This window comes from Schistocerca piceifrons, chromosome 2 (genome assembly GCF_021461385.2).
Source record: "Schistocerca piceifrons isolate TAMUIC-IGC-003096 chromosome 2, iqSchPice1.1, whole genome shotgun sequence".
In the NCBI taxonomy this organism is placed as follows: domain Eukaryota; kingdom Metazoa; phylum Arthropoda; class Insecta; order Orthoptera; family Acrididae; genus Schistocerca; species Schistocerca piceifrons.
In genome coordinates, this window is record NC_060139.1 from 137,448,006 (window position 1) to 137,464,507 (window position 16,502).

The following is a 16,502-nucleotide window of genomic DNA, read 5'->3' on the forward strand; positions in this document are numbered from 1 at the left end:
GGTAGAGCGACCCTGGCGGAAGCCGCCCTGACATGGAGCCAGTAGGCCACGTGACTCCAGGACCCAACCCAACTGCCAACTCATACGTTCCAGCAGCTTACAAAGAACATTGGTGAGGCTGATGGGCCGATATCTATCCACATAAAGTGGGTTTTTACTGGGTTTGAGCACTGGAATGATGGTGCTCTCCCACCACTGCGATGGAAAGATGCCATCGCACCACATCTGGTTGAAGATGACGAGGAGATGTTACTTGTAGTCAGATGAGAGATGTTTAATCATCTCACTGTGGATCCGATCTGGTCCAGGAGCTCTGTCGGGGCTTTCCCTTCCGGCTGGCGTTTGAGAGGGTGAAAGGCTGGGGGGTAATTCTCCAATGCAGAGGCTCGAGCACAGTGCTCAGCAAAGTGCTTGGCAATCACATTTGTGTCAGTAGATAACACACCATTTACGTTAACACCGGGTTCACCTGTTGGGGTCTGGTACCCGAAAACACGTTTGATCTTTGCCCAGACTAGGGAAGGTGACATATGGCACCCAATGGTCGAGACATCTCTCTCCCAACACTCCTGCTTCCATCGTCTGATAAGATGTCAAACGCGAGCACAGAGCCATTTAAAGGCTATGAGGTGCTCCAGGGAAGGGTGCCACTTATGCTGCTGCAGAGCTTGCCGATGCTCCTTATTTGCTTCAGCAACTTCCAGCGGCCACCAAGGAACTGTCTTTTGCCGGGGGCACCCTAAAGAGCGAGGGATCGTGTTTTCTGCCACAGAAATGATTGATGTAGTCACCTGCTCAACCATCACATCGATGTTCCCGTGTGGGGTAGAATAAAAGGTGACAGCAGAGGTGAAAGTTTCCCAGTCCGCCCATCTGGGCAGGAATCCGTAGGCTTGATTCTGGGACAGTGACAGGAAGATGGGGAAGTGGTCACTACCACACAGGTCGTAATGTGCTCTCCAGTGGATAGATGGGAGAAGTCCTAGGCTGCAAATTGATAATCAATGGCTGAGTAACTACCTCAAGCCACACTGAAATGTGTGGCGGCCCCAGTATTTAAGAGACAGCTAGTAAGCACAGTGCCACCCCACAAGGAGTTATGGGCATTTAAATCTCCTAAAAGTAAGAAGGGTTTAGGGAGTTGATAAGTAAGTGCAGTTAATACATTCAGGGATACTACACCATCTGGTGGAAGATATACACTGAAGACGGTTATTTATTGTGTTGTCCTTATTCTGACAGCCACCGCTTCAAGAGGGGTTTGAAGGGGCAAAGGTTCATGACAGACTGCGTTTAGGACATAAACGCAAACTCCACCTGACACTCGATTATAGTCGCTATGGTTCCTGTAGTATCCCTTATAGCCATGGAGGCAGAGGTCCATTTCCGGGAACCAGGTTTCCTGGAGGGCAATGCAGAAAGCAGGTGTAAAGCTTAACATTTGCCGCAGCTCAGCCAGGCGGTGTTAATAACTGCTGCAATTCCACTGGAGGATAACATCATTGTGAGACTGGGAAGGCATAGAACATTCAATGAGGCAGTTTACGCCTCAGTGTCCTCTGCTGCCACCGACTTTTTGCCTGAGTAGTCTATATCCATTTTGTCTGAGGGTCCGGCAAGATCTAGGTCCTCATTGGACACCAAAATCTCTACCTCATCCGCAGACGCAGAGCTTGAATGTAGAGGTGGTTTGGGTGCCACCCCAATTCCTTTGGTCCTGGGGACCTTCTTTTTGGATTTCTATTGCTGTTCCTTGGGTTTCCCTGGCTGGGAGGACTTCACTGATTCAGTCTCCAGGACTGAGGATGAGTGTGAAGCCCTGCAACCAGCTGCTTCTGAGCTCTTCTACCACAGGCAGGTGTCATCTTTCACACTAGCAGAAACCTGTGAAGGGAGTGAGCCAAGGGACCCCTTCCTAGCGAGAGCAGCTAGCAGCAGAAGAAGTTGTACTCTTCTCTCGCTCAGAAATGAGGACGGACGTCCTCGATGTTTGGGCGGGGAGGGGGGGGGGGGGGTTGCTTCTGAAGTAGGTGGTGCAGGAGCAACAGGGAGGGAAGTGCCCCTCACCATCAAAGTGGCAGGTGTAGTCTTCTGTCTCTGAGAGGTGACTGGGGTTGGTGGAGCTGATGGGGCTAGAACTGTTGTAGCGGGGGTGTAAGAGGATGTCATGCGTACAGGATGTAGGCGTTCAAATTTCCTCTTAGCCTCAGTGTAGGTCAGTTAGTCCAGGGTCTTGTACTCCATGATTTTCCTTTCTTTCTGGAGAATCCTGCAGTCTGGCAAGCAAGGCGGATGGTGATCTCACAGTTGACACAGATGGGAGGTGGGGCACATGGAGTATTGGGATATGCATCTGCAATCTCGACATGTGACGCTGGAAGTACAGCGGGAAGACATATGACCGAACTTCCAACATTTAAAGCACCGCATTGGGGGAGAGATATAGGGTTTTACATCACAGCGGTAGACCATCACCTTGACCTTCTTGGGTAATGTATCACCATCGAAGGCCAAGATGAAGGCACTGGTGGTAACCTGATTATCCCTTGGACCCTGTGGTGGACACACCAAACGAAATGTACACCTCAATGTTCTAAATTGGCACGCAACTCATCGCCGGACTGCAAAAGAAGATCCCTGTGAAACATGATACCCTGGACCATATTTAAGGTCTTATGGGGCATGATGGTTACAGAAACATCCCCCAGCTTGTCACAAGTGAGTAACGCCCGTGACTGGGCAGAGGGTGCTGTTTCAATCAAGACTGACCCTGATCTCATTTTGGACAAGCCCTCCACCTCCCCAAACTTGTCCTCTAAATGCTCAACAAAACACTGGAGCTTCATCATTGTGAAAGATTCCCCATCAGCTCTCGAACATACAAGGTACTGGGGTGAATAAGAGCCTTTCGCCATCCTTAGCCTGTCGTCCTCCCACGATGTGGCCAAGGAGGGAACGATTTAGGGTCGTACTTCTGTGCACTGAATTGAGCCCATGAACGCCTAGAGACTGCTGGTGTTTGGCTCGCTCTTTGGGAAAATTTTGAAAAATGCAGGTCAAACCCTATAGGGGACCATCACATAAAGGCCAAAACGTGTGAGACTCCTTTTAGTCGCCTCTTATGACAGGCCACCTGGCAGGATGGCCATTGCCAGGAGTCCCGATGCCCTAGGGAGATGGGGATCTGTTCCTTGGCATACACGGGGGGTTAACGGTGCAGGTATCAGCAGAGCGATCCCTGTGTGGTCGGGGGCTACAACCAACAGGGTACATGGCAGCCCCACTACAACGGCCTGGCTACCGTGCTGGATATCAGGTGCAACCAAGCAAATAAGTCCATTATCATTGTGAGTGCAGAAAACGATATTGCACAGTTGATGGAAAAATACACACCCAGGAGGGTGACCTCACCCAACAGTTGGAGAATGAGCAGAAGTGCAGATCCGCGTTTACGAAGGATGCGATAGGTCTCGGTGCATGATGGACACAATGCACCATGTAAGGCGCCCTTTCCCAATTGGCTCACTCTTTGGGAACATTTTGAAAAATGCAGGTCAAACCCTATAGGGGACCATCACGTAAAGGCCAAAACGTGAGAGACTCCTTTTAGTCGCCTCTTATGACAGGCAGGAATACCTCGGGCCTATTCTAATCCATGAACACACAGGGGGCTCTGCGTCAGGCACAATTTTTCAGTGCAATACTTCTTTACTACTTACTCTATTTACAGCAAACTTTGCAGACAGTATCTACATATCTCACTGAATGTACCTGAAAAATTATTTCATTGTAAAACATATAGTTCTAGAGATACGACATCATAAACAATGAGATGCTTGAAAGACTTGCTTTTGCTTAAAATGGAGTGAAATTTTCCAGACTCTCTTCAACTAGTGTTCCATAATGATAACACTTAGAGACTTCCAACAAACTTTAAATATTATTTCAAACCTTCTCTAAACTTTTTCTTGCTTAATGTCAAACATTTAACACATTAACTCATTTGTAAAGTAATCAGATGTTTGCAGCTGTTTTGTACATGTAAGTTCACATCTTTAAATAATTAGGAGCTTATTGATTCTAACTAACCTTCCTCATATATGGGGCATATTATTTCTTTCCATTGGTGGGCATTTTCCCCCCTTTCCACATCAAAGTAATTGTCTTTAAAGAGATCCCTTGAAGTTCGATCCTCCTGGCTTAAGCAGCTGTGCCGAGATACAGTCTCTTCCTGCTTCCTTGTTGTTTTTTCAGTTTCTTCATGGCAGTTCTCATTTCTTTTAGGTTTGGTGGACCTATCTCCTTCATGTAACCCTGATGAGTCTGTTATTCTGGGGTACAGGTATTTGTCAAAGTGTTGGTGCCATCTTCAACGTATCTCTTTCCCCATACATATTTTATAAGGCTTGTTTTACCACTGAAGGGTTTCAATGTTGCATTCATTCCTCTCTAAAATTTCCTTGCCTCATCCTTACTCTTCAGAAGGCCCATCAATTCATTTTGCTTCCACACACTCTCTCTTTCTTCTTCAGTTGGCCCTTTTTTCAATCTTCTTTCTTTATAGTCTCTCATCATGCTTCTTGCACACTGTGACTGTAGGATCTTTTTTATGCCTTGTTCTTTTCTATTTCACACTCTGCATCAAACCATGGAGACCTCATATGCCTTAGTTCACTTTCTAGCATTTCATTTGTTGATTTCCCCACTGCTTCTTTAATTATTTCCCACTGGTATTCAATGTTTATGCATTCTCCAGCTTTTTTGAGTAGTTGTGTTATCCTCTCATGGCACTGTTCTCTAATTTTAGTTGATTCTAAACATACTACAGTATATTTAGTCATACTGGGTTGTGTTCCTTGCACTGCACTGGAGATCCTAACCTTCATTCAAACCCAAATCAGAAAATGATCAAAATCTATACTTGGGCCTCTAAGGCTTCTCACACCCAATAGATCTGATCTGTGCCTTGCATGGTCAGTTTGACGATGTCAGTGTTCCTTTGTGTATTTCTTTACATGAGAACAGTGTTGAACCCATCACTATATTTCTGGGTGCTGCAATTTATATAAGCCTTGTTCTGTTATCATTACTTATAATATGTTTCCTCTAAAGTCCTAGTGTTGATCTAAAGATCTGTTCTTTCACCGCTTCAGCATTTGGGGCACCAGCTGTTATTCTAATGCCATAACATATTCTTTCCTTAAGTTCATAGAGTGCTACTTCTCTTCTTCCTCTGATTTTTTCATTAATGCATTGACATCAATTATAGAGTAATTAAAGAATTTCCCCTTTACCCTAAGAGTTAATAATCTTGGATTAGTATGTGTAAAGCCAATTACCAAATGTTTTAGTTGGTGATGTACCATGAACCTGTGACAAACTTGTACTTCCTCTCATTGTAGCTGTAAAATATATTAGCTTATCTCGTTTCGAGAATCCCACTTCCACACCACCTTAGTTCTTGCAGCACTATGACACCATACTTCAATTTTGTTATTTGATCCAGCAGCATTCTCACGGCTCCCAGGCAGTACATAAGTCCCACATTCCAAGTTACAATCAATAAATCTAGCTTACTCTCTATGTTTTCTCCCCCCCCCCTCCCCCTATTTATTTGTCCATTACCATCAATTATTTCCATGCAAAGTCCATCTTGATTGATCTGTCTGGTATCCCTTTTCTGAAGTTTCACAACAGATGTTTTTCTGTGGGTGGGTTGTCAGCCTTACATACAACCTCTGCTGGAGGACGTGTGATTTTTAAGTAGGATTTTCTTCCTTAGCCTTCACAGAGCCAACCCAATCAGCTAAAATGCAGCAACTTCCCTCTTAATTAACCCCGAGACAGAGAGAGAGAGAGTGCCTCTTCTACCAGCTATGCCTCCAAAGGACTCGTTTTCTGCCACAGCTGTCACTGTGACCTTTATCATATTCTTGGTTAGGAGCCCTTACATGGTGCTATTACCCAGGCTAGGTGATCTAAGATTTTTTTAACAAGGTGTTACTCCTCTGATTCCTCCTATACCACACCTTGTGGGACCCCAGACTTACCACCAGTTTAGTGGAGTTAGGCTGCTGTTAATACCACAGCACTAACAGCTGTGTTTCAATGAATAATGATGATTCAAGATTCTGCATTATCCCAGATTACCACTGTTGGCAAGTATGGCAGCAAACTGGGTGGAGGTCCCATTCTTCCAATGTTTTGGAGAGGCACTGTGGTGTTACTTCTGGCATCAAGGTGTGGGGCATATCAGGCATGACTTCATGTCATGGTCAGTACTGACTGAGGAAATCTTAAGGCACAACAGTATACATTGTCACCCTGTGTCGCCATGCGTTACCTCTCACGCAACAGATTCATGGTGCCATTTTCCAACAGGATAATGCTTGTCCACAAACTGCACACATATCTATGAACTGGCTGTGTGATGTTGGCATGCACTCAGAAATTCAGGCATACAGATAGGTGGGGTCATACAGTGAAATTATCTGCAAATTTGACTTGATTTTTTAATCACTGAAATAACATCTAAAACAGCCTCTCAACCCATAGAGTTTCATTTTGTTTTCTTCTTCTGTTCTGGAAACTTTACTTCTTTTATGGGGCAGTGTGTATGGTTGATGAAGAAAATGGTGTTTCTGTAGTGAGCCACCACTGTTCCTGCAGTCAACTCCACTCCACTCTGCAACTGCATGTGTGTGTGTTTGGCATCAACAATATAAGGCTAACCGTCCATCGTACCCTGTGTCAACAGTTTGGGTCAGTGACACCAGCAGTCATGGTGTGGTGAGAAGAAATTGAATATCTATAACTACATCTACATCTACATCTATACTCTGCAAACCACCATGAGGTGCATGGCAGAGGATATGTCCCATTGTAACAATTATTAGGGTTTCTTCCTGCTCCATTCATGCACGCAGCATAGGAAGAATGATTCTTTGATTGCCTCAGAGTGTGCAGTAAGTATTCTAATCTTATCCTCAAGATCCCTAAATGAGCGATACATAGGGGGTTGTAGTATATTCCTAGAATAATAATTTGAAACTAGTTCTTGAAACATTGTTAACAGATTTTCTCGGGATAGTTTATGTCTATCTTCAAGAATCTTCCAGTTCAGTTTCTTTAGTATCTCTGTGACACTCTCCCACTGAGTAAACAAATCTGTGACCATTCATTCTGCCCTTCTCTGTATACGTACAACATGCTCAGTTAGTCCTATCTGGTATGGGTCCCACACACTTGAGCAATATTCTAGAATCAGTGACACGGGTGATTTGTAAGCAATCTCCTCTGTAGACTGATTTCACTTCCCCACTATTCTACCAATAAAACGAAGTCTACCACCTGCTTTGGCCACAACTGAATCTAAGTGATCATTTCATTTCATGTCCCTACAAGGCATTACACCCAGGTATTTATTTATAGCAACGAAAACAAACAATTACTGGCAACATTATTTAATTGGATAGACAAAAAATCTACTCACCAAACAGCAGCAGAACACACACATAAAAGACAGTTGTAATTGGCAAGCTTCCGTAGCCAGTGGCTCTTTCTTCAGGCAGAACAAATGAAGGGGAAGGAAGATAGGTGACGGAAAAGGACCGGAGAGGTCTAGGAAAAGGGCTAGATTTCAGGAAAGTCACCCAGAACCATGGGTCAGGAGAGACTTACCGTACGGGAAAGACTGACTGTTGGGGACTGCATTGGATGAGATTTGAAAACCTGAGAGCTTAAAGATGGAAGACAGGGTAATATGCATACAGACATTACTACTTAAATATCACGCATTAATAAGAGTGAAAACCTAAGTGCATTGTACATAACAGAGGTGGAAGGGGGACGGTGAAAAATTGATGGGAAAGACAATGAAAGATGTGGAAAACTAAAACGGAGTGAAGCAAAGAGTAGTTCCAGTAAAGAAATGCTGAGACAGAAGAAATTAACATAAATTAAGGTCAGGTGGAAGGTGAGAACCAAGGATATTTTGTAGTGCTAGTTCCCACCTGTGGAGTTTTGAGAAACTGGTGTCTGGGGAAAGAATCCAGATGGCACATGTGGTGAAACAGGTGCCGAGGTCACGAATGTCTTGTTGTAGAGCATGCTCTACAACAGGGTATTGTAAGTTGCCAGTATACACCCCCCTGCCTATGTCTATTCATCCTAATTGATAATTTGGTGGTAGTCATGGCGATATAGAAGGCCAAACAGTGTTTACCTAACAGCTGGTATATGACATGTCATTTCGCAGGTGGCTCTCCCTTAGGTAGTACCTGTTTTGCCAGTTACAGGAGTGTTATAGGTGGTGGTAGGAGGGCGCACAGGCCAAGTCTCACAGTGGGGGCGGTCACAGGGGTAGGAGCCATAGGTTAGGGAGGTGGGTGCAGAAGGAACATAGGGTCTGACAAGCTATTCTAGATGTGGTGAGCAAAATTTCAGACACGATGGATTTCATTTCAGGGGATATTTTAGGAAGTCATGTCGCTGTTGAAGTAGCTGATTAACACATTCCAGACCAGGATAATACTGAGTCACCAATGGTGTGCTCTGAAGTTGTTTTTTGGAGGGATCAGCAGTACCAGGATTGCATGTGATGGCCTAGGAAATCCACTTTTTAACTAGATTGGTGGGGTAATTATGTGCAGTGAAGGCTGAGGTGAGAATGGTGGTGTATTGCTGTAAAGGGTCTGCATCCAACAAATACATTTGCCTTGGATGCCATGGTTGTATGGGTGGGAATGTTTGACATGGAAAGGATGGCAACTGTCAAAATGTAGGTACTGTTGTTTGTTGGTATGCTTAATGTGGATGGAAGAGAGTAGGTGGCCTTCGGTGAGGACAAGATCAACATCAAGAAAAGTGGCATGGGACTCAAGTGTAGTACCATCTGAAATTTAATAGGGAGAAGGTATTCAGATATTCTAGGAATTTTAGCAGGTCAGCCGCACCATGAGTCCACATGGTAAAGTCATCATCAATGTATCTAAACCAAACCAGTGACTAAAGACATGGATTCAAGGAAAGCCTCCTCAAAGCAACCCATGAAAAGGTTGTTGGCAAACTGCTCTGATCGACTTTTATCGCTGTCTGTTACGTCACTTTAATTGCCAAGCTAAGTAGTTTACATTTTCTCCTATGACTTTCACTTCTGTTTACACAGTTCTTAAAATTACACCTGTTTCATGACTTTCCCAATTGATTTTTCCTTTTTTCTTTTCCAATCACTTTTTTTTTCATATCATGTAGACCACACACTCCTTACCTCTTATTAATGATTTTCATATGAATTTTTCCAATTTTTCCAACTTTTTTCCTGGCTATTCTTCCATTTTTCTATTTTTTCCACCCCCTTGCTTATTTATTTGTCACTCCCAAGATTTCTAACTCTCCAAACTGTCCTCTCTTGCAATGATGAATCCCACCTCATATTACATCTGTTCTTTTTGAAAACATGCTCTTTTACTATCAAAACTAAGGTCCCACATTCTGTTTCTTGAAATCTGCCTGTTCCTTGGAGTTACTCCGAAAGACCTAACATTGTAAGTCCATGTTTCTGGATGCAATACTACACTACACCAGGCTCTTTTACAGTTTCAAATATACCAATCTCTTGGTCTTACCTGGCTGATCTGTGACCTATATGCCTCATCTGCCAATTTACATTCTACCAGACTTCTCTCCTTCTACAAAATCCTGCAGTTATCTGCCCCTCATGTTTCCTTGAATGGTATCATCCACCTAGCCAACTTCAAACTGCAACAACACGCCAGACTTTATCTCAAAAAGTTATCTCACCTCCTCCTAAACTATCTGAACTGTAGTGTTTCCCTTCCTGTCCCTCTGCAGCTTCCTATACAGCCACAACATCAACCAACACTTCTCTCCTACAAACTGAGCTTGCCCAACCTCCTTAACATCCCACAGCCTTCACCACTACCTCCCAGACCAAGAATAACCCGTAACCCCAAGAAACAGTCTCAACAGTACAGTGCCCTTAACCTCTCATCTAAAGCACTCTCCCCTCCTGAATTATGCGTATTATCTAAGGGCTCACTTTCAGCCCTAAACCTGCATTTGAAGATGCTCCTTTGGTGAAGGAGCTACTTTCCTTCACATGTAATATCCATAGGAAATATCACTTTGCAACCCAATCCAAAAACCTTTCCAACAGCAAACCTGGCACTGCACCCTGCCTTGAACAGTTCAGACCACAATCCCAACTTGATCCACCACCACTACCTCAAAATCATCTGTTACATGCCTTCCAAGAATTCCTCACATCCAGCACTGTTTCACAGCCCTTCCACAGATCCCTACAACATGACCCTACCCTGTCCTCTGCAGAACTCCAGGCTCTATGTTCCATAAAAGCTGACAACTCCATCATGAACCTCCCAGCAGACAAAGGATCTACCACTGTAGTACTTGGCCAAAAGGAGTATGTTAGTGAAGGTCTAAGCCAGCTGTCTGACACATACAGTGTCTGCCATCAACATCCCATCTCTGTGATTCAACCTGCCCTGCAGTTCCTTCTTAAAGCCTCAGGCCCCTCACAAGGACTAACACCTCAATCCACAGAACTTCTCACCCCACCCAAAACATGCACCACCATCTTTACCTTCTTCCTTAGACCCACAAACCCAATCATCCTGGCCATCCTATAGCTGCTGGCTTCAAAGCACCCACCGGACGTATATCTGCCTTAGTTGATCAACACCTGCAACCCATAGTATAAATATTCCCCTCCTACATCAAAGATACCAATCATTTCCTAGATCGTCTGAAATCCTTGCCCATCCCACTCCCAAAACACACTTTGCTTGTTACCATTGACGCCAAGTCACTCTATACCAACATCCCCTACATACATGGTCTGTCTGCTGCTGAACATTTCCTAAGTCAGTGCCCACATGATTCAAGACCTGTGCCATCCTTCGTACTCAACTTTGAGAGGCAGACATACAAACAGATCAGGGGCACGGCTGCAGGGATCAGGATGGCTCCTTCCTATGCCAATCATTTCATGGGTCACTCTGAGGGGGCTTTCCTGGGATTCATAAGTCTTAAGCCCCTGGTTTGTTTTAGATACATTGATGACATCTTTAGCATATGGACTCATGATGAGGCTGACCTGCTAAAATTCCTGGAATCTCTGAATACCTTCTCCCTATTAAATTTCACATGGTACTATTCCGAATCCCATGCCACTTTCCTTGATGTTGATCTTGTCCTCACTGAAGGCCACCTATTCTCTTCCATCCACATTAAACCTACCAACAAACAACAGTACCTACATTTTGACAGTTGCCATCCTTTCCATGTCAAATGTTCCCTCCCGTACAGCCTTGGCATCCAAGGCAAACATATTTGTGCGGATGCAGACTCTTTACAACTGTACACCACCATTCTCACCTCAGCCTTCACTGCATGTAATTACCCCACTAGCCTAGTTACAAAGCAGATTTCCCTGGCCATCACACTGAATCCTGCTACTGCTGATTCCTCCAAAAAACCACTTCGGAGCACACCCATTTGTGACACAGTATTATCCTGGTCTGGAATGTGTTAATCAGCTACTTCAACATGGCCATGAATTCCTATAATATGCCCTGAAATGAGATCCATTGTGTCTGAAATTTTGCCCACCACATCTAGAATAGTTTTTCGTTGCCCTCTCAACCTCCGCAATATTCTTGGTCAGAACCTATGCTCTATCTGCAATCATCTCCCTACCCTGTGCTCCTACCCCTGTGAGTGTCCCCACTGCAAGACTTGCCCTATGCACCTTCATACCACCACCTATAGCAGCCCTGTAACTGGCAAAACATATACTATTAAAGGGAGAACCATCTGTGAAACAACACGTAATTATACCAGTTGTTATGTAAACATGTTCGGCCTTCTACATCGGCACGACTACCAACAAATTATCAATCAGGATGAATGGGTATAGGCAGGGGGTGTATTATGGCAACTTGCAATATCCTTCCATGTAGGCTTTCACGGCCGGCGTCTTTATCAGTAAACTCTTCCGGGCTAAGTTGCCGTGGTCGATCTGTAGAACTTCTTCTCCCTGACATTTCGTTCTCAACTACGGAGAACATCTTCCGAGGTGAGTCGACGACTGGCTGCTAGGAGCTGGGGCCGCCGCTTATATAGAGATCATAGGGGGCGCCACCACAATATCCTGTTGCAGAGCACGCTCTACAACATGACATTCATGACATCGGCGCCTGTTTCACCACACACATCTGGATTCTTCCCCCAGACACGTTTCTCAGAACTCCGCAGGTGGTAACTAGCACTACAACGAGTCCTTGGTTCTTGCCACCCACCTCGCCTAAATTTATGTTAATTTCTTTGGTCTCAGTATTTCTTCACTGTAACTACTCTTTGCCTCACTATGTTTTCGTTTTCTACATCTTTCATTGTCCTTCTCAATTTTTCATTGCCCCCTCCCACCTCTGTTATGTTCAATGCACTTAGCTTTTCACTCTCATTAACTCATGATGATGTTTAAGCAGTAACGTCTGTATGCATATTGCCCTTTCTTCCACCTTCAAACTCTCAGCTTTGCAAATCTCGTCCAATGAAGTCTTTGCTGACCTGCAGGTCTGGATGACTTTCCCAAAATCTGCCCCTTTTCTTAGACCTCTCCACTCCTTTTCCTTCACCCATCTTCTCTTCCCTTCAACCTTTCTGCCTGAAGAAGGAGCCACTGGTTCCGAAAGCTTGCCAGTTACAAATGTCTTATGTGTGTGTTCTGCCACTGCTTAGTGAGTAGATTTTTTATCTGTCCAGTTATTTGTTTGTATGAGTTGGCCAATTCCAACAGTGAATCACTGATATGATTGTCATAGGACACTACATTTTTTTCATTTTGTGAAGTGGAAAATTTTACAGTTCTGAACATTAAAACAAGTTGCCAATCTCTGCATCAAGTTGAAATCGTATCAAGATCTGACTGAATATTTATGCAGCTTCTTTCAGACAGTACTTCATTAGAGATAACTGTGTCACCTATAAAAAGCCTGTTTTTAATATAATATTGTCTACAAGGTAATTAATATACAATATGAACAGCAAGGGTTCCATCGTATTTCCCTGGGGCACATCTGATGACTCTCCATCCAAGATAACATGCTGTGTCCTCCCTACCAAGAAGGTCACAATCCAGTCACAAATTTCACTTGATACCCCCATATGATCGCACTTCTGACAGTAAGCATAGGTGCGGTACCGAGTCAAATGCTTTTCGGAAATCAAGACATACTGCATCTACCTGGTTGCCTTGATCCAAAGCTTTCAGTATAGCATGTGAGAATAGTGTGATTTGGGTTTCACATGATTGATGTTTTCAAATCCCATGCTGGTTGGCACTGAGGAGGTCATTCTGTTCAAGGTACCTCATTATGTTTGAGTTCAGAATATGTTCTAAGATTCTACAACAAATTGATATCAAGAATATTGGACAGTAGTTTTGAGGATCGCTTCTACTACCCTTCTTGTAGATAGGTGTGACCTGTGCCTTTTTCCAAGAACTGGGTATGGTTTTTTTGTTTGAGCGATTTACAACAGTATGTAGTTAGAAGAGGGGCTAACTCAGCCGCAAATTTGGTATAGAATCTGATTGGGATTCCATTGGGGCCAGGAGCTTTGTTCAATTTTAATGATTTCAGCTGTTTCTCAACACCACTGTCACTCCTCTCATATGAAAGGAGAGATGTACAAGTGGTTTCTGTTATTGCAGCCTTCTTAAAGTTGAATGAGTTTGTCATGTGTAAGTGGGTGTTAATGATGAGCTTCTGCCAGTTACTGAATAACAGGTTATTGAAAATCCCTGCAGTTCACAGAGAGATGCATCATTTCACACAAACCAAGCATTATGATTTACATATCACAACATAGTAAAATTGCACTTAACAAGGAAAATATTCCCAAAATGTGAGGCACAACAGGACAACTTAAATACAAAAATACTTAAGACTGCTAGCAGTAAGAGTTTTTGATGATAAAAAAGGTGCTATACAATGCAAACTTTCAGGGCCAGTATTTGTGTCCATGGTGATTTTTATTTTATGGGCATCAATCCATATTCCATAGCATGTTTCTGTCCCTAGCATTTCATCTCTTGATGCTGGAGACATTATCAGAGACTGTAACAGCTCAAATAGCACTTTCAAACTTAAACAAGCTCAGCTTTATTTATTTATTTATTTTTACTTATTTTGTGTTCTTTAGGTCCAGATAGTGAGTAAATCACAAGGATATGAAATGGTTCAAATTGTATATAGCTCAGAGGTAACTTACACAAGTACAATACAAGATATAATGTAAATAAAATATCAGGTTACAAACATACACTCAATTAACGTAAAGTTGTGCCACACTGAGGAAGAATCAGTAATATATACAGGAAGCAAAGTTAAGTATTACAATCAATAAATAAACACATGAATTCCAAAACCCAGATTTTTAATGGCTATGATAGTGCTCAAAATGAGTTTTTGTAAAACAATTGTGAGTTTAGTAGTGGTATTTATTTTATCTCAAAAATTAATGAACTGTATAAAAAGATTTCTCTGTTAGGTACTCTTTCAGAACTTGGTTGAATTTTGGCAATTGTTTATGAAGGCATTTGATATGTGGTGGGAGCGCATTAAACAGCTTACTGCTGGAGTAATAAACTCCTTTTTGAACCACAGACTTCTATTTAATGTGCAAACTGTTTTTCATTCTTGTATTGTGGTCATGATATTTGCTGTTGTCATGGTACAGAGAAAAGTTATTACACACAAAAGTCTGCAAGAAAAAACTTTTATGGGACAAACTAAAGACTGAAATGCCAAAAATTAACAAAAGTGAAAGCTAACAAATATTTATAATTGTAACAAACCACTGTCACTTATATTTTATGCTTGCATTTCAAATGGAAAACAGTAATAAAACTGGTATGGTATGACCTCTCTGTTTCATTGTTACAGTAGTCAGTCTATATTTAAAAACACATTTACAACTGTCATACTTACATAAGTCTTGGAAGGCTACATGCTTTTTAGGGAGACTACTGCTGCTGGAAGAATGTTTCAAAGCACTGTTGGGTTTATTGGTGTCTGCTATCTCACACTGATTATCAGTATCATTTATTCTGCTTGGCAGGTGAGAGTTTTCACTCCTGCAAATAATATTCATCATATTCAGTTGCTTCTGAAGAGTTAATCAAATGGACTGAAATAATGAGCCTCTGATGGAATACTTTTTAAAAATATAACAATTTGAGAAACACAAATGTTGCTTTCTCTTTTACCACGTAATTATATAATGGTATTAACATTAATTAAATTTATATTTGTAGTCACAAACACTTCATGATTAAAAAACATAGAATTACATGCCAAAACGAATTTGTGCCAAGGCAATAACAAAAACACAATGGAAATGGTATCAGAGAGTTAGTCCTATTTATGCCTTTCACAGGTACTGAGATACTTGAGGTCTTAGAATCATTTAATAAAAGAAAACTTCTAAGTCAAGTAGCGAATCCATTGAAAGGCATTTTCTATGAATTGTCATGCTCTTTTGCAAATACAGGAAAATATTTTTTATTAAATTTGCAAATTAGTGACTAGAAAAATATTTCTACAGTAAATAAAATGAGTCAAGCTTTTTGCTGTACTTAACCAAAGAAAATAATGGCAGGAGGCCTGAAAGCTATATAATCATTACTTTTCCTCAAAAATCCTATTTAGTTTACTGCCATTTTTGTTCTTCCCTTTGTTTTTTTTTTTTGCAGTTCATTGTCATTCTCCTCAACTGTTCTAAATACAAACACTCGTCTACCAGTTCAATAACGATAACGTCAATTTGTACTATTTTATTTTCAGTATGTTGGTTATAAATTACTTTAGTCTCATTGTAGCTGATTTTTTAACTTCTTTCAGATCTACTCTATTACATTCTTCTATTTGTACTTGATGTTTATTGGCACTAGAGGCAAACAGTACAACGTCATCTGCAAAACAAATGTTGTTCAGGTATGTTCCATTAACATTTTTTTTTTTACTTTCCCAATTCAAGGATTTATCACTATTCTGAAGAAGTCTAGGGTGGTGTGCAGGAAAGAAGGCAGCTGAGCATTGGTTCTGTACACACACACACACACACACACACACACACACACACACACACACACACACACACAGTGAGAGAGAGAGAGAGAGAGAGAGAGAGAGAGAGAGAGTTCTGTTTGCTGTCTGTGTGCTGACATTTCAGCCTAGGCAGATGGCTGAATGGGATGCACATGCTTAGCAATACTATTATACATTAGATTTTAGAGACCCCAATTAAAATGCTGTGCACATAGTAGGCAATATACTACTGCTTTGGTAGACAGTGCAATTGTCTGGTACCGTGACAGAAATATCATAGGACACAACAAGAAAAATAGACTTAGAAATGATTTTTGGACATGAAAATTAAGAAATTGATGGACAACC

At 42.2% G+C, this 16,502-nt stretch overlaps 1 protein-coding gene across 2 annotated transcripts in view; it reads right to left on the reverse strand.

Annotated features, from left to right (window-relative positions):
- The window catches only part of LOC124777442 (cilium assembly protein DZIP1-like), a 286,339-nt gene that overhangs the window by 32,441 nt on the left and 237,396 nt on the right, over positions 1–16,502 (reverse strand). For both annotated transcript variants that reach the window (XM_047252852.1, XM_047252853.1), the window contains one exon: positions 15,036–15,181. In XM_047252852.1, the coding sequence (XP_047108808.1) occupies positions 15,036–15,181 (146 nt within the window). The remainder of the gene's footprint in view (positions 1–15,035; positions 15,182–16,502) is intronic.